At 31.9% G+C, this 18,975-nt stretch overlaps 3 protein-coding genes and 1 long non-coding RNA gene across 5 annotated transcripts in view; all 4 read left to right on the top strand.

The window, feature by feature from the left end:
• Nucleotides 1-6,694, top strand: part of LOC111710323 (xaa-Pro dipeptidase) — a gene marked incomplete in the record, with an annotated part of 11,372 nt that extends 4,678 nt beyond the window's left edge. The window contains 13 exon segments of the mRNA XM_023484386.1: nt 145-189; nt 1,629-1,750; nt 2,626-2,678; nt 2,854-2,931; nt 3,780-3,872; nt 4,311-4,407; nt 4,543-4,550; nt 4,941-5,044; nt 5,145-5,244; nt 5,562-5,634; nt 5,995-6,080; nt 6,285-6,395; nt 6,576-6,694. Of these exon segments, the coding sequence (XP_023340154.1) occupies nt 145-189; nt 1,629-1,750; nt 2,626-2,678; nt 2,854-2,931; nt 3,780-3,872; nt 4,311-4,407; nt 4,543-4,550; nt 4,941-5,044; nt 5,145-5,244; nt 5,562-5,634; nt 5,995-6,080; nt 6,285-6,395; nt 6,576-6,639 (1,034 nt within the window).
• Nucleotides 6,695-9,271: 2,577 nt separating this feature from the next.
• On the top strand, nt 9,272-11,586 carry LOC111710333 (uncharacterized). 2 transcript variants are annotated; one of them, XR_002767038.1, is made up of 3 exons: nt 9,272-9,295; nt 11,117-11,198; nt 11,539-11,586. It is a non-coding gene; the product is annotated as an uncharacterized LOC111710333 (long non-coding RNA). The 2 variants fall into 2 exon arrangements; XR_002767037.1 differs by lacking the exon at nt 9,272-9,295 and adding an exon at nt 10,883-10,906.
• Nucleotides 11,587-13,429: 1,843 nt separating this feature from the next.
• LOC111710329 (adhesion G protein-coupled receptor A3) lies at nt 13,430-18,799 on the top strand. Its single transcript, XM_023484393.1, has 8 exons — nt 13,430-13,506; nt 13,885-13,974; nt 14,833-14,888; nt 15,791-15,835; nt 16,223-16,344; nt 16,883-16,974; nt 17,206-17,261; nt 18,330-18,799. Exons 1-8 carry the CDS (start codon nt 13,430-13,432, stop codon nt 18,482-18,484), a joined length of 693 nt encoding a protein of 230 aa, XP_023340161.1. The 3' UTR covers nt 18,485-18,799.
• Nucleotides 18,800-18,961: 162 nt separating this feature from the next.
• LOC111710322 (adhesion G protein-coupled receptor A3) overlaps nt 18,962-18,975 on the top strand; it is an 18,794-nt gene continuing 18,780 nt past the window's right edge. The window contains exon 1 of the mRNA XM_023484385.1: nt 18,962-18,965. Within this exon, the coding sequence (XP_023340153.1) occupies nt 18,962-18,965 (4 nt within the window). The remainder of the gene's footprint in view (nt 18,966-18,975) is intronic.

Genomic DNA, 18,975 nt, shown 5'->3' with positions numbered 1-18,975 from the left:
TATTCTTATTCTTATTCTTATTCTTATTCTTATTCTTATTCTTATTCTTATTCTTATTCTTATTCTTATTCTTATTCTTATTCTTATTCTCATTCTTAATCTTAATCTTATTCTTATTCTTATTCTTATTTCTACTTGTTATAGGAAGTACAGTTCCAACTCTTCTACTTCTGGAAGGACCTAATACAGGTAAAAGCAAAGACTTCATGCATTTGCACAAATTCGGCACATTTTGTCGGTGAACCAAAGATAGTAACAAATGTCGTCTTCTCTAATAATCTAGTACTTTTTACGCTGCTGACGTTTCATATTGTCTTCTTTTGTTTTGAATTTAAGAGTTATTTAAAAACAAAACAAGAAAACTACTTAAGTTTTCTATCTTTAAATTTGTCCATAGTCCATAAAAGTAGCTAGTGGATTTTACGCAATAAAGACTATGAACATAATTGACAGAATTCATCATTTTTTAAAGTTGAAATAACGACGATATTTCTCATTGTTCCCCAGATAAATGTCTAAATGGTACCGTTGTTGATAAGACCTTTAATGGGTTGGTAACTTAAAATTACAACTATCAGTCCCTTAGAACATTTACTTTTGGTTTGAAGTATATGAAGTGTTTATAAAAGAAGAAAATTCATTTATCATATCTTTTATGCAATTAACTTTGTACTTTAACAGTAATCAATTATCTCATTTCTTTTTCCTTGAAGATTGAATTCTCTCTCTATCTAATTTAAATGAATTATTGAATTAAAAGCTAACAATTATTGGATATTTTTGATACAAAAGGGATGTATAACTCTATCACAAATTCAGCTAAAATGATTAAATAAATTAAAAATACGAATTAATATCATTAATTTAGTTAATTTTTAGCACAAAACATTCACGATTTTGTTTAAAATCTAATGTTTAAAAGTCGATCGTTAGACTCCCAAACAACCATAATAACCAATGACGTTAAAATACAGCTGTAAAGGCGTACACTATAAATTTCAGATAAATTTCTAATGCCTCGTCTAACGTCTTTATAATTAGCAAAGTCTTTGGGTAAAAGCAACATTATTTAACTATTTTGTTTTTGGACAAAATGTCTTCTAATGTTCTTATAAGAATCTTAAAAATAATTTTTTTCGTTTTAAAAAATGTAATTTAGAAAATTCTGTTATAAACCATCTTCAAAGGGAGTGTAAGATTAATTAAAAGTGATCCTACATATAAAAATCTTTTAAAAAAATTGTCTTTTTAAAATGGAATTTAGAAAAAAATTTTAAAGAAGTGTAATTGTAATAATAAGTGACTCTTCATATAAAGATAGCAATGTCTGATTTAATAATGTGAAAGATAACGACGTTTTCCTGACTCTTAAAATGTTTTTTTTTCTGTCAATTTCTCCATCGTTCAAGGGTACTGTTGTGAATCCGGTATTGCTATTTTTTGCATGGAGGGTCACATGAAATTACGCTTACAGTCCCTTTAACTGGTTTATAGTACCAAATCTCATCACGTGAATAAAATGTCCTTCATTAATATTATTAAAGGGGCGTAACAAAGATGTATCAAATTAATTTGATTAAATATCATGAACAATCTCTTTAAGCTGTAATGAGTTAATATTTGATTAGACTCTGGGAAGACGACCCGTCCGGCTGCATTCGATGGAATTTCCGAATTTCCAACTGATAATTCAATTCTTCACCACGAGATGGCAGAGTTGAGGGTTATCAAGACAAAGATGGAGCTCGAGGTAGGCCTTGATTGATTGAGTGAGTGATTGCATTTTGATTGATTGGTTGATTGAATACATGGTAAGGAGGATCTTACAGAAACTGTAGATGTAATTTTGAGTGACCCTCAATTTAAAATTATATATCCGTTGCACAATGGTACCCTCTGTAAACTGTGTTTGATAATGGATGAACGAGAAATTTTTATATTTCTGGCTGGTAATTGATCAGTTTCAATTAAATTTTTTGTTGCACAGATGAAGGTTTAAAGAGCACTGTTGTGAATCGGTTAGCCGTGTATGTAGTCTCTTCAAATCATATTTGCTACAGTGAAACCCTTAATAACGAATACATCGAAAGAATTCATCAAATGTCGTATTCTTCACTTTCTGATAATGGAATGTTGCAGATATTTAGTTTTTAAATTAAATGATTATATGGAACTCTTTAAAACTATTCCTGCATATTCATGGCTATTTACTTATTTTCGCAAATACTGAAATTTACGTAATATAGTATAAAACTCATTGAAAAATTGTCAAGACGACATTTGATAAATTCTTCCGATGTATTTGTTATGAAGGGTTTCACTGTATACGTCAAATTTCAAATTTCAAATGAAAAGTTTTACGCTCAGGTAGAAATGTGTCCCTGCCCATGCTTATGTTCGAAACCTGACAGTGTCAGTATTGGGCCAATTTACGGTTTGGAACTTTCTCCCCCTGTAATACATGATAAAATTGTTTTAAGGGAAGGTGGCGTCGGTCACGATTCACACTAGACTTGTGTCATTAATCGGATATTACATTAATTTCCGTCCTTTGGTGGTTATTTTTGATGGAGTCTCGGCCTTGATTTCCACGGAATCGTTGAATCGTTTATTTATTTATTTAAGGGTATGCGTTACGCCAGCAAGATATCCAGTGAAGCTCATATGCATGTGATGAGGTAACAAAAAAAATTTAAAGTTTTTGTGAAAGAATAAGCCCCCCCCCCCATTCATCATTTATTATCTCAATAGATGTAATTCACAATAATTTTCCCCTACCAGTACCCAGCTATTCACCCGTTCATCTTGAATAGGAGGGGGGATTATATTTTTATATCCCTGGTTTATATTTAGAACGATTAAGCCTGGGATGATGGAATATCAAGCTGAGGCAACCTTCCTCCATCATACTTACTTCTACGGCGGAGCCAGGTTAACATAGAAGGAGGGAAACCAGCCACTTCAGTTTTTGTTTGAGCCACATCAAAATTTCATCTGAGCCTCATCAATTTTTCCTCCGAGCCCCCATTTTTTCTCCAAGCCGCAATTTTTAATATTTTGTCTTCAAAGCCACCCATAATCGAGGAGACTGTGGTAAAAAGAATAATACAAGCTTTACATACATTACTTCTATCTCTTGTAATTTAAGTTTTTTAATAAATATTTTAGATATGTAAATATGGTATGAAAATAAACGACACTTTTTTAAACTTTCAAATATCAATCTTATTTCGAATTTTAAACAGAATTTAATAGAAGATTTTTATCATCTGAACAAATGTTTTAATTCTAACACATGTTATGTTTGCAAAAGAATCGAAGAAACCAAAGACGATTTTACAAAGAAAAGATTAAAAAGATATAATCAAACATTAAGGATGACAAAAATCGGCGTAAAAATATGCTTGAAAATGCCCGTTTTGCGTCGAACCAATTTTCTTTTTCACAATCCATAAAGCCTATTTTATTTTTTATCATTAAAAATATAACTATCATTTTTATTTCTAAAAGTTGTTAGTTCATCGTCGAAAAATACTAAGAATTAACCACCAGTTTATATAAAAAAAAGTTTACAATAAACAATACTTATGTAACTATCATTTTCCTTTCCTTCGATTTTTATTTCTTAAATTTTAGAATTGGGGTGAAATATTCCCGCAACCTCTATTTTTTGAGGGTTTAAAATATTTTCTCCTTAAACACTTGTTTTTGTTATATTTCATAATTAAATAATTACTTACTTACTATTCATATTTTAGAAACACGTATTAATATTTTAGACACGTGTGTTACACGTGTATTGCTGGTGGTGGTGGAAGTGGAGCTGTTCTACACTACGGACATGCTGGAGCACCTAACAATCAGCTCATCAAGTAGGAGATCATTTCATTCATTCATTCATTCATTCATTCATTCATTCATTTATACATCCTTTCAGTTATTCAGTCATTCATTCATCCTTTCATTCATTTATTCATTCATTTGTTTATTCATTTATTTATTCATATTCATTTATTCATTTATTCACTTGTCTGTTTATTCATTTGTTCATTTGTCCGTTTTTTCATTTGTCCGTTTTCCATTTGTTCATTTGTTCATTGGTTCATTTGTTCATTGGTTCATTTAATCATTGGTTCATTGGTTCAGTTGTTCAGTTGTTCAGTTGTTGAATTGACTTTTGTTCATTTGTTTATTTTTCATTAATTCATTAACTTCGTTTAATATATTATTAAAATATCAAGAAATTTGGAAATTCGTCAAAAAACAGTTTTGGCATCAACACTTTTAACACTGGTTATTTATTTGTGTAGGGATGGAGATATGGTTCTTTTTGATTTTGGAGCAGAATATTATTGCTTCTGTTCAGATATTACCTGCAGCTGGCCAGCAAATGGTAAAAAATCATCTTAAAGAGATTGTTGACCAAATTTCAAGTGACCCATTCATTTAAAGAGTACGCAAAGCAACTTTACAGAGAAAACACAATTTTAAGAAACAATTTAGTAGTTAGATAAATAAGGATATCTCATTCCTATTTATTAGGTACCTTTGTTAATCGAAAGACCATTTGAAACAACTGTGTTCAGTGTTCAATCCCATTCAGATATTTTTTCCTTAAATAGAAATTCATCTAAATCTTCTAATGATTTTAATGGAAGACATTTTTATCTTTGAATTGTGCAAATGTTTTTTATTGTTTGATAATCATAAAAGAAGTTTATTGGTGTTGTTTTTAATTGTTAACTTAATTGATATCTTAGTTAGTTAGTTAGTTAGTTAGTTAGTTAGTTAGTTAGTTAGTTAGTTAGTTAGTTAGTTAGTTAGTNCAGATCGACAGATCGACAGATCGACAGATCGACAGAAAGACAGATGGGCAAAAATACTGACATATAGACGGACAGACAGATTAATGAAAAATAAAACTATGAAAAAATTTAAAGGGATGTTCTGGCTACACTAAAGCCTGGTGTCTCCTGGAGAGATCTACATTTGCTTGCCAATAGGGTCATCTTAGAGGACCTCACTGCTGCTGGGGTACTAACAGGTACATTTGTTTATTATTAGGGTCATCTTAGATTACCTTTTACTGCTATAATTGTTATTTTAAAAGTTGCCAATTTAGTTTTCATTAACTTTAATTTCAGGAAGTGTTGATGCAATGATGTCCGTCAATTTGGCCGGCCGTCTGTTCCAACCTCACGGTCTAGGACACTTCATAGGCATAGACGTTCATGATGTCGGCGGGTAATTTTGATAAATTTTCATGGATCTGGATATTTTAAAGATTTATATCAAACTTTAGATAATTAACTTTGTGATTTCTATATTTGCAAGGATTGATTTTTTTTTCGAAAGTCATAAGATTGTAAAAACAAAACAGCTTATACAATTCGATTTCTTATATAATGTACTTCCATGGTACACATCTTTTATTTTGCACACAAACCTCTCTTAATTTTCAATATAAATATTGGCAACCTTTTTGTTTAAGTCAGGATCACTTTTTGATGCTTTTGATCCACCCACTGACCATAGTCTTCCAAAAGTTGGAGCAGTCCTAGATATCTTGAGGGACATCCTGAGCGAGATACAAGACCAGGACTTAGGAGTTTAAGGACTGCTCGAGAAATACAGGTTTAAAGGGACTATACACGAAATTTCACGTGACCCTCCAATTAAAGAGCGGCATTTCAGAAAACCTCCTTACATCCTAAATTTAAGATATTTTTTTCACCCTACCNTTGAAACGTGGTGAATCCTTATGTATTTTATTCCTTGTCTCTTCAGAATAAATCCGCAAGTCACTTTTGTGGATTACACCCAATTTCATAAAGAAAAATAAGGATAGTAAGCAAAAGTTTAATTGGTTTGGTACCGTTGTGAATCGGGCATTTAACTAAGTGGGGTGAATTTACGCCTACAGTAATTTTATGAATGATTTAACAGTTAAATAGACAAACAAGTGAAATATATATTTGAAAATTTGCTGTACAGGCTAACATGGTGCTAACTATAGAGCCCGGGTGCTATTTCATCGATTTCCTGATTGACAGGGCGCTAGCAGATCCAGAACTTAGCAGGTAAATTAGAATATCATTAATGGAAATAATAATTTTAATAAAAATAATAATCTTATTCTTATTCTTGTTTTTATTGATCTGGTTCTTAATCTTGTTCTAACATTGCAAGTTTCCATTTTTTGCTTGATTAAATCTACAAAACACTAACTATAGAATATCTATGAACAAACTATTTGGCGCCAACTAAACTGTACACTCTGAAAGGTTCCTTGTGGCTGACCTGTTAAATGAGTACCGCGGCTCTGGCGGTGTGAGGATCGAAGACGACGTGATTGTTCATGAAAATGGCGCTGAACTCATGAGTGTAGTGCCCAGGTAAAAATATCATTAGTTCTGATGTAAGAAATTCTGTGTCTATACATTCTTTGGAATGTATAATCTATCCAAAGAACTTTGATTGAATGTGGTGTTCTTTTTTGTAATTCACATTCTTTGGTTTTAATCGTTAAAATATACAAAAATATTTTTGCCATTTAATGAATACATTTTGTCCAGGACCGTTGAAGAGATTGAGTCCTGGATGTCTGGAGATGACGCATTTTTGAAAAATATCAAATAATGGAATAATATCAATATTATCAATTAATTAATTAATCATTTATTTAATTAATTAATTATTATACATATATAAATACATAATCATACCAATGTGTACTGTACACCATGTGTATTGTGTACACATTTAACATATTATTTTTGTACAACTTTAATATTTTGGGAATAACAAAAATGTGAATGTGATATTTAATCGGTAAAATTTGAAATACATTAATTTTAAGCAATTCATTTTTACAGGTTTATATTTTTTCAAGAGCTTTACACGGCCTGTAGTGTTGTTGGATCGTTATTTTTGTAAAAAACCTTAAAAAAAACTTCCAAAATTTTAAATCTGTATTATGTTAATTTTTGCTCTTTCTAAACCTTGCATCTTGTCCTAAAAAATAAATCCAAAAATGATCGTTACAACACGCTCTCAAATTTCGACTTTGGAAGAAAATGAAGGCAAATAAATAACCAACTGAAGGCACATCACTATCGGTCGGAGGGATTGATTCTCGATGCTCTGGGGAAAAAAAATAATAAAATCCTAAAGAAATAACGTTTGGGGAAAACTTTTATGGTCAATATAAGGGATGGGGGAAAATAACAAGAAAATTAATTCCCCCTGCATTTTTGATCTTCCTTTAGATTTAAGTCCTGTCATATCATGACTGTTATTAAGTTTATTATTAATTATGAATTTTATCAATTATGTAAGTGATCTTCTGGAAAGAAGTTATCAATAAGAGGTAACAATTAATCACGTGGCGTATTTAAAATCTGAACAAAATTAATAAATGTTATTTTTTAACCTGATCAATTTCAAAACATATATGTGCATCTTTATTAATTCAATCTAATGTGGGCCCTTTAAAATCTGAGGATTTGTAATTAAAGTTATCCAAGCTGTATAACACCTCAGGAATATCGAAAGAGAAATTAAATTATTTTTTATCGTCTGCACAAGATGGAAATCAATAAATAATCCTGAGATTTACAGCCAGAAGTTCCGACTCCCGGACATTTACAGAATATTTACAGGGTGTGCCACGAAACATGACATTTAATAAATAGCTTTTTTTAGTTAAATATATCTTTTGCTTCATTATATTTTACTTTGAAATCAATTTTGATATAATATGACTCCCATATAATATTTTTATTGAAAAAGACATTCTAAACCAACTGTCATGTTTAGTGGGACACCCTGTATCTTACAAAATCCTTGATCAGATCTGTGAAATTATGAAAGAAGATTCTAGGTCGTATGATTAGCACCGATATTGTCTGCTGAAAAACGGTAGATCGGATGATTAGTACGAATCTTGTCTGATGGAACCCGTAGGTCGGACGATTAGTACCAATCTTTTCAACAAGAAAATCGTAGGTCGGACGATTAGCACTAAGTTCTTCTGTTTAAAACCCCGTTTTTTTTTATTTTAAGGACGAGATCTTATCTGCTCAGTTCCCGTAGGTCGGATGATTAGCACCAATCTTGTCTGCTGGAAAACCGGTTCTGAGTGTACATTTCATGATTTTGTTTGGTGGATAGGGCAGCAAACCGGGTTTTGTTTACATTTAACAAATTTGTAAATAGTTAGATAAATGTTTAGATGATAATTTCGGATCTAAGGATTTACATGGAATTAAACGTAAATCAATTAGCCAAAAGATAATTTCGTTGTTAAATCGTAAACTTTTTGAATAAATTGTGAAAATTTTAAAACACATCTTACTTATTTACTTATTTACTTACATACCTTCCATTCTTTCCTCCCAACCTACCTACCTATACCTTCCATTCTTCCCTCCCAACCATACCTACCTACTTTCCATTCCTCCCTCCCAACCATACCTACCTACTCGCCTACCTACCTATACCTTCCATTCTTCCCTCCCAACCATACCTACCTACTCGCCTACCTACCTACTTTCCATTCATCCCACCCAACCTACCTACATATTTTTCTCCCTGCCTACATATCTTACTACCTTCTATACCTACCGATCTACCTACTACCTAACATATCTACCTACCTTCCTTTACAAATATGTGTGACTGCCTACATTCCTCCCACCCAACCTACCTATCTTTTTTCTCCCTGCCTACATATCTTACTACCTACTATACCTATCGATCTACCTATTACCTACTTACCTACGTACATATCTACCTACCATCCTACACCAATATGCGTGCCTGCCTATATACCTACCTACCTACGTACCTACCTAGGATGAAGACTGTCAACCTGGATGTTTCTGTGATGAAAAAAAAGGCGAAGAAAATAAGGTATAACTAAGAATTCTCTTATGTTCTTTTATCATATTATTCCATTAAATCAGATATTTTTCATCCACGTTAAACTAAATTAAGATTGAAATCTTAAAGTTTTCATTCGTAACTCCTCTTATGCGAGAGCTATTGCGAAGAAGAACAATATTTAGAATTTTAAATATTTTTAAGCTTTGTATATCAGACATGTCACTCTATAAATGTAGGTTTACTTGCAAACACGTTTAATTTTCCTAGGTTGGACTCCTCATAGGTAGATATTCATAGGTGGATATTCATACATCCATATTCAAAGGTAGATATCCATATATCCATATTCATAGGTAGATATACATACATCCATGTTCAAAGGTAGATATCCATACATCCATATTTATAGGTAGATATCCATACATCCATATTTATAGGTAGATATCCATACATTCATATTCATAGGTAGATATTCATACATCCATATTCATAATCAAAATCAAAAGATCGTCCTTGTAGTTTTCTAACTGTAGAAGAGGAGGCTGCAACTAGAAAGTTTCTTGAAAACGTAAACAAATGGAGGATAGCAAACAGCATGGTGGAGGTTAGAAATATTGTCAGTGCTTAGGATCCTTTTCGTTTAGATACGGGTCAGGATTAAGACTTACTGATTTTTTTTAATAGAAGAAGAATTTTCAAATTATTTTTCTTCTTTTTTTACTAAAACTTGATGATCCATTTAGAGATAAGAAAGTTTTTAATAATCTCTTATTGTATAACAGTTCAGATTTGTGTTTGGTGAGTTTTTTCTGCTTTTGATGGTTTGTTTTACCCCTTGGATCCGGACCCGGATCCAAGAAATTGTTGCGGATAAAAGGATCCGGATCCTAAACATGCATTTATTTGTATTTCAACCGATTTCAGAACTTTTTACAGTTTCTCATATATCTGGAACTTTTTACATTTTCTCATATATCTGCTAAGCAATTTTTGTTTTGGTTGACATTTAGATTTTCTAAAAGAAAATTTGTCATATACAAGACGTTTTTAACGAAAATCACTATAATGAACGAACAAAATTCGTTAATTTTCGTTCAAATATTTTCGACCTCATTTTCGCGAAATTTACGTTTAATTTTCGTTTGTAAAAATCGAAATTTTTCAATTTCGCACCAAGAAAATTGAATTTTTTCCGAAAAAATAGGATTTTGAGCGAAAGGTCGAAAATTTTAACGAATTTCGCGAAAATTTGAACGAATGTCGCGAAAATTTTCGTTTTCGTTCACATTTTCGTTGGCTGAAATAGATTTTCGTTAATAGTTTAACGAAAATTTCGAAACCCTAATCTTAATAAGGTATGAACCAGTCCTGACTCTTGGGGCCATGTTAGGTTCCACTCAAAAGTTGCCACTAGCCGGTTCAGCAGTTTCAATGTTTATTAGGGACAACATGATGAGCAAATAAAACAAATATATTTTAGATGTACATACCTCCATATTCATAGGTAGATATTCATACATCCATATTCATAGGTAAATATTCATACATCCATATTCATAGGTAGATATCCATACATTCATATTCATAGGTAGATATTCATACCTCCATATTCATAGGTGGATATTCATACATCCATATTCAAAGGTAGATATCCATATTCATAGGTAGATATACATACATCCATGTTCATAGATAGATATCCATACATCCATATTTATAGGTAGATATCCATACATTCATATTCATAGGTAGATATTCATACATCCATATTTATAGGTAGATATCCTTACATTCATATTCATAGGTAGATATACATACATCCATGTTCATAGGTAAATATTCATACATCCATATTCATAGGTAGATATCCATATTCATAGGTAGATATACATACATCCATGTTCATAGGTAGGTATCCATACATCCATATTCAAAGGTAGATATCCATATATCCATATTCATAGGTAGATATACATACATCCATGTTCATAGGTAGATATCCATACATCCATATTTATAGGTAGATATCCATACATTCATATTCATAGGTAGATATCCATATATCCATATTCATAGGCAGATATTCATACATCCATATTCATAGGTAGATATCCATACATCCACATCATATCATATTCATAGTTAAAGGTAGATATTCAAAATTTTGAATCTGCGTTCAGTGGTTCCCAAAAAGCTGTAAATGAAGACGATTTATAATTTTATTTTGTAGGACTGAAGAGATTAACTCGACTGAAGTTGAATGATAATAGAATTCAAACTATTGAACCTGGAGCCTTTAATCCGCTTACCAGGTGATTAAATGTCATTTTTTTAAGAGGTCAGAATTTATGATGAGTTTGTTGAATTAGTTACAGCTGGTTAGTGGTTTGCTCTTATATCAACGCAATGAAGACGGCGTTTACAAGTAAACAAAGAAAACCTATTATTGACGGTTTTCTTTGTTTCCATGTTTATGTGTATCCGCGCTGTTTGAAAAACTTGGTAGAAATCAACGAAGACGACTGTACTTCTCTTTTGACACCGAGATTCAGAGAGGCGGTTAAATTTCAAGTATTTAACCAGCCATTCGTAGTGTTACTAAGTTTCAAAATTATAAATTTTAATTTGTCTAATTTTTATTTAATATTTCAGTATCACCAAGATTGATCTGATGAACAATCCATTTGACTGCGACTGTAGGACCGTAAATATTCTTGTTTGTTTGTTTTCAAGGGACTGTACACTTACAGTGTACACAGACCTAAATTCAAGTGACTTTCCATTTATAGAGTGGCAACGGGGCCCTTTAAATATGCCTGAATTTTCTACCATCCTCTTTATGTAGTGGGTGTTCAAGCTACAGGGTGTCCCAAAAAACATGTGAATTCAGTGACGAATTCGATATCGTCTTTGTTATGAATAAGCATTGTATTGCCTAATTTCAAAAGCCATACTATTANATCCTAGTTCCTGGTTCCCATAAGTTCATGGGTTCTCCTAATCTTAGTTTACGGTTTCTTCTTGTCCTAGTTCCTGGTTCCCATAAGTTCATGGGTTCTCCTAATCCTAGTCCACGGTTTCTTCTAATTCTAGTTCCTGGTTCCCATAAGTTCATGGGTTCTCCTCTTTTCTTAATCTCCAGATTAAATATTGCTTGTTTTTCTCATGAATTTAATCTCCAGATTAATTAACAGGTCGGGATTAAGGATATCACATTCTAAAGTTTTCAGCTCAGGAGATTAAATTCATGAGGAAAACAAGCAATATTTAATCTGGAGATTAAGAAAAAGAGTGGATCAAGCAATAATCCCGATATCCACCATTCTAAAGTTCCCAGCTCTGAAAATTGAATACTGTTCTAAGATAAAAAATAAAATTAAAATCTGTTCAGTCGTCAGGATAATCCTATGTATGAACAAGAAGGGGAAATAAGCAACCCTTCTCCCCTTAAAGGGACTGTAAGCGTAATTTCAAATGACTCCCAATGATGACATTGTCCGATTTTCAACGGTACCATTGAAAGCATTGTCCGATCAAGTATGAATTATAAATCAATGTTTTTGTTCCTTTAATCTGTTAATACTTCATTTGCGGTTTCTCTGCGATAGTGACTTGTGCATTTCTTGTTTATAAGATCGAAGCAATGAAGAAACTCTCAGGAAAAAAACAATTTCCGTGTCAGAAAAACGACGGTATCTTTCACATTTTCGATCAGATTAAGGTTTCAAGGGTACTGTTGTAAAACAGACATTGTCATCTGTGCATGGAGGGTTAGACGTAAGTTCAGTAAACCATTATTTATAGAGTGATAAAATTTAAAATTCTGATAACATTCAGCTTTTTTCTATTGCATGTCACTTTTATGGAGAATAGTGAAAAAAATCAATTTTTTATCCTTGATCAGGAAAAGGTTTAAAGATCACGGTTGTGAACCGAACTTTCCTCTTGAAACAACGTCGACAGTCCCTTTAAGCACTCTAAAATGTCTAGATGGTATGTTCCGGATCTCGCGAGCAGAGCGAGGAAATGTCATCAACATCAAGAAGTATCAAACAGAATCTATTCTTCAACTCAAACCATCAGGAATATTGAAATAATAAAAAGATTTTTAAAAATGTTGAAAAAACTTGTCAGCTCCACAAACTTGCAGCATGATGTTTAAATATTTTTAGAAATTTCAAAGTGGCAAAATTCCAACCAAAACATCAAAAAAATATTTGTTGCTCAAACCACATATTATGAGTACTCCCTAATGGTTAAGTAGTAAATCATGTTTCTGCATAAAACAAAAGAAAAAATGTTGGGAAATTTTGTATTATGGAAAAAAAAACTTAAAATTCATTTATTATATCCGTTAATTTTTTTCCCAGACAGATCTACATCAATAGGAAATGGATTCTTAGCACTGGTTTTATGAAAAGTGGTTAAAACAACGCGTAAGCGTATTAATTCAAAATGCAAATGTCGCTTCTTAATTCTTTGAAGACCCTGTGTTAAGTTCTTTTTTTTAGGGGCGTACAGTTGAAAATGTGCTGCAGATCAAATGTACTGTACTGCCAGATTATCATGTACATTGTCTCAAAGCAAAGAGGAGGCAATCTTGTCCTGGTCTGTAAACGGGTAAGCATTCAACACAATTTAATTCTTTGCCAAGCTGATATTTCGGCCATCTTGTAACAAAAAGAAAATGTCTGCCGCCTGAAATGTCGGAATTTAAAAATGTTCTTCAAACTAAAAGTGTATCTTTTACACAACAATAAATTGCCCTCATTCAACAAAATTTAAATCTTAGCCAAGCTAAATAATTCAAAACTAAACTATTTATCAAATTATTGATTGATAATAAATATAGTTGATTTAAAGAATAATTTTTCAAATGAATTTTTAATTGGAGAAAATATATCGGATCGTTATTAATAGATAACTTCAATTTATGGATGGATAGATCAATCTAAACATTGGTTGATTAATTTATTGATTTATTGATTGATTGACCAGGAATGCTGTGTCTGGTCCTGAGGTCTTGGTAAGTCAGATCAATCCTGTTCTAGAGGAAGCAGGGGGTACACACTCCAGTATATATATCAGGTACTCCCCCCCCCTCCCCCTAATCCCGTTCTTCAAAGTTTTAAAGAAGAAGTACATATAATGCGAAATACGAAAATATAAATGTCTGATGTCTACTAGTCGTTATTAAATCTATATTTATATTTTGTGTTAATCCATCAATTGGACTCGCGGAAAAATCCCTCTTTGAAAATGAGTCTAGTTTTCTCAAAATTTAGTCTTTTTTGATGAATTTTCTAAATTTTTTTGCTAACATTTGTAATTTTTTTTTTTTGAAAATTCTGTATGTTTCGCGAAACTTTCGTTTTTTTGCACAATTTATATTTTATTCTCAAAATTTTCACATTCTTTTCGCGAAATTTTCGCTTTATTTTGCACAATTTTTTTCTCGAAATTTTCTCATTTTTTCGCGAAATTTTCGTATTATTTTTTCGTGAAATTTTCACATTTTCTATTTTTGCGAAAATTTTCGCGAGGGAACGAAGTGCAAAAATGAAGCAAAATGGTGGCGCTTAACGATTTTTCCTTTTCACTGGAAACCCTAATCAATATCAGGGTTGCCAACAAAGGATGAGAAGACCGGAAACACATAAAATGTGACGATCCCATGGTTAAATTATATATTCTACCTTAAATATGGTAATCTTAGACACAAGTCTCCTGCACAGTGCCGCTCTGGGACTTGTGCTACACACAGTGCACATAATGCCTTATTCAATGATTTGGCAAGGAAACAAACCAGTTCACAGTTGACGGAAAATATAAATATAAGGAAACAGACAGTGTAAATTCCGTTTAATCGTCTCTAAAGTCTCCTTTGTGGGTAACCTTGTAAATGATGAAAATTCTAAAGATTTTTCATCACCCAATTTTGAACAGGTCTGTTGGGATGGATTACGCGGGAAAATGGTCTTGCCGCGCTCTTCTTCAGTCAGGTATGTCTAGCTGTTCATAGAGATGAACATCGTTTTTTTGAACGAATGAAATTTTTGAAAACAAACGAAATTTTTCATGAAAAATGTGTCGTTCAGAAAAAAACGAAAAATGGACGATGGAAATTGATCGTTCAGAAAAATGAAAAAATTATCGTGTTTATAAAAACAAAAAAAAATCGATTTAAAATCGGTAGAACAAACTTAAAAAAACGATCGCTTTTTTAAAAAACGAACTAATTTTCCAAAAGATTTTGAAAAAAAATAATGTTTTTTTAATGAACTATTTTTAGTGACATTTTTTAAAACGAAAGTATTTAATGAATAAACGATTTTTTAACAAACTTTTAATAAAACGGTCGGGTTTTTAAAACAAATTTTGATAAAACAATCGGTTTTTTGAACAAATTTTGATAAAACAATCGGTTTTTTTGAACAAACGATTTTATTGAACGATAGATTTTACTGAACGATCGTTCATAGAAAAACGAACGAAATAGATGGAAAATGAACGATAATTTTGAGAACTAACAAAATAATTTTTTTGAACGATTGCGCAAAAAACAAGCGAAATGGGTCGTTCGCTAACGATGAACGAACGAAACGAAAAGTGTTGAACGTGTCATATCTAGCTGTGCATAGCCGGGCCGCAGTTCTTTTCGTAGATTTCTAACGCAACAAATAATTTTAAAAAAATTCGGGATTTGGTATAATCCAGTTATTCAAATGAAACTCTTAAAGTAAACTTCTTAAAAACTATATTTGTCGTATTTAATTTCTAATATAAATGTGAACTCAGGTTGTTATTCAAACATTTTAAATTAATGGTTGTTAATTAATCAATTAATAATTAATGCTTGATGAACGTAATCTTTTAACCTGTTTTTTTTAACCCCCCTGTTTAGGATATAGTGAAGAAAGATCCGTCCTGGTTCAAATTATGTCTCCAGGTATTAACACACAGTGAGAACCAGAAAACAGAACACATCGTTAAAGCAATACTTTTGTGTATTTGATGTCGTTACAAAAATAGTGTTACTATAAGTAACTCACATAACTTATTTCACATATTAAGTTAATTTGAGATGTAAGTCGTCTTCATATTCCTCAGTTTTCTGATTATCACACACTGGCTATTTTTTCCATATCTATCCTACATTTAATGTTTTAAAAAAATTTCTTTCTATTCTATTCTATTTTATTCATTGCATTATATTTTATCCAAACCTGACCCAACCTATTCTATTCTTTTCTATTCTATCCTATTCTTTTCATCTATTCTTTTCTATTCTATCCTATTCTTTTCATCTATTCTTTTCTATTCTATTCTATCCTAGGTACTATCCTGTGTCCCTGGAGTACTACTAAGTCTAGTAAGGGAGTGTATAACTGGCCTGTAACCCTGGCCGGTCAATCTTCTACCTTGGACTGTACCAAGGGGGAGGAGACAACTTCTAAGGTTAGTTTTATTAAAACAAATCTTTTCTGTCAATTTCCTTCCTTGTCTCTACTGCATTAAGTCCGCATGTCACTGAAAAGGTACCTGCAATAAGAAATCCTTAAATTTCATAATACACTCTCCAGGTAAACCCACTATTCATTCAGTCAGAGTACTGCAGAACACTGTAGTACTCTGACTAAAAGCTTAGTTTAGGGTGAATATTATTTTTATAAGGTACCATTGTAAATCGGTGAATATATTCTCTCTCTAAATTACATGAGCAGTCCCTATTAGTATTACAATTTTTAAAAAATACAATAAAGTCTTCCTTTCCTCAAATGACTCACAAACATGGATTTGCGGCAACACACTTACCCGGTTCCTGTCCGCACCCAATTTGTCTCCCGGCAAAATCTTTTTACTTTTACATGCTTATTATAGAGACATTGCAGCGTTAATTTAAGATTTTAATGACGTATTAGCATCTATCATAACCTTAATTTTTTGGAAATACGATTAAATATCTCTATCTATCTATCTATCTATCTAATTCTAGATTGTTCACTTCTGTGATGATGAAGGACATTGGACAGGACTGAACGAATCAGAGTGCCGACATACTAATGACGTCACAGACAAACTTTCAAGGGAAAAGATGGTTGTAATCACTTTTTCAAATTTGCAACCACAAAATTAAAGAACATCGGGAAGGTCTTAAAGCGATCACCTAGCTGTATTCCTGATCCTGAAAATGAGTACTTCGAAAATATGTTTTTTTGATTGAATTGAGAAAAATAAATTATTTTTAGGGTGAAAGGGTAATAAATAGCAAATAGGGTTAAAAAATAAAAATATATCTAATCTATCTTCTTGGAACAGATTTTCAACAATGAATCATTCAAGATTTGATCCGGTCACACTTGATCAAGCTGCAGGTATTCGTTTATCCATTTAGCCATCATTTTATCCATAGCCATCATTTTATCCATAGCCATCATTTTATCCATTTAGCCATCATTTTATCCATAGCCATCATTTTATCCATTTAGCCATCATTTCATCCATAGCCATCATTTTATCCATTTAGCCATCATTTCATCCATTTAGCCATAATTTCATCCATTTAGCCATAATTTCATCCATTTAGCCATCATTCACATTCATTTAGCCATCATTTCATCCATTTAGCCATCATTTCATCCATTTAGCCATCATTTCATCCTTTTAGCCATCATTTCACCCATTTAGCCATCATTTCATTCATTTAGCCATCATTTCATCCATTTAGCCATCATTTCATCCATTTAGCCATCATTTTATCCATTTAGCCATCATTTCATCCATTTAGCCATCATTTCATCCATTTAGCCATAATTTCATCCATTTAGCCATCATTTCATTCATTTAGCCATCATTTCATCCATTTAGCCATCATTTCATCCATTTAGCCATCATTTCATCCATTTAGCCATCATTTCATCCATTTAGCCATCATTTCATCCATTTAGCCATTATTTCATTCATTTAGCCATAATTTCATTCATTTAGTCATCATTTCAACTATTTAGCCATCATTTTATCCATTTAGCCATCATTTCATCCATTTAGCCATAATTTCCTCGATTAAGCCATCATTTCATCCATTTAGCCATCATTTCATCCATTTAGCCATCATTTCATCCATTTATCCATACATTTTTTCATTTAGCCATCATTTCATCCATTTAGCCACAATTTTATCCATTTAGCCATCATTTCATCCATTTAGCCATCATTTCATCCATTTAGCCACAATTTTATCCATTTAGCCATAATTTTCCCTTTTTCATCCTTTCATCCTTTTATTCATTCTCCTGTTCAACCTTTTATCCTTTCTATTATTCGTTTTTTCTTTCATTCATTTATTTATTCATTTAGCAATCTTCTCATTCATTTAGCCATTTTTCATTAATTTCTTCATCAATATGATATTTATTGAATCAGTAACAATATTATTATTTTAGAGAAATTACTGGAGTTTACATCCAACCCTGATATATTCTTGGACTCGCAGGATATTGTATACTTAACAAAGGTAGACAGACAGACAGACAGACAGACAGACACACAGGCAAATAAGCAGATAAACACATACATATCTATATATATATATCCATAGACACAGTGTTTCGTCCTATAAGGACTCATCAGTATGGCTCTATTATCAGATTTTGATTTTGCAGTTGATTGGGCTTGAACCATGAATCCTTAGATTATGAATCAAACACCCTAACCACTGCTCCATCAAATCCTAATGATTTGGTAATGAAATAGGGACCAGAGAGCTCAACCAACTCATTATAAGTTGAGGGCCTTGCATTCATTACCACAGAGAACTCAAGTTTAGCGGACTAAACGAGTATATATATCCATAGACACAGTGTTTCGTCCTATTAGGACTCATCAGTATGGCTCTAATCATCAGATTTCTTGTTCTAGAATTTTATCCATTTAGCCATCATTTCATCCATAGCCATCATTTTATCCTTATTATTATTATTATTATTATTATAATTATTATTTTGATTATTATTTTCACTAACGTTATTATTATTAATCTTATCATTCATGATGATTTTGATTATAACCGTGAAAGATGGGTTGGATAAA

The sequence above is a fragment of the Eurytemora carolleeae genome, unplaced genomic scaffold (assembly GCF_000591075.1).
Source record: "Eurytemora carolleeae unplaced genomic scaffold, Eaff_2.0 scaffold561, whole genome shotgun sequence".
NCBI classification, from domain to species: domain Eukaryota; kingdom Metazoa; phylum Arthropoda; class Copepoda; order Calanoida; family Temoridae; genus Eurytemora; species Eurytemora carolleeae.
This window is presented reverse-complemented; position numbering and strand designations above follow the sequence as displayed.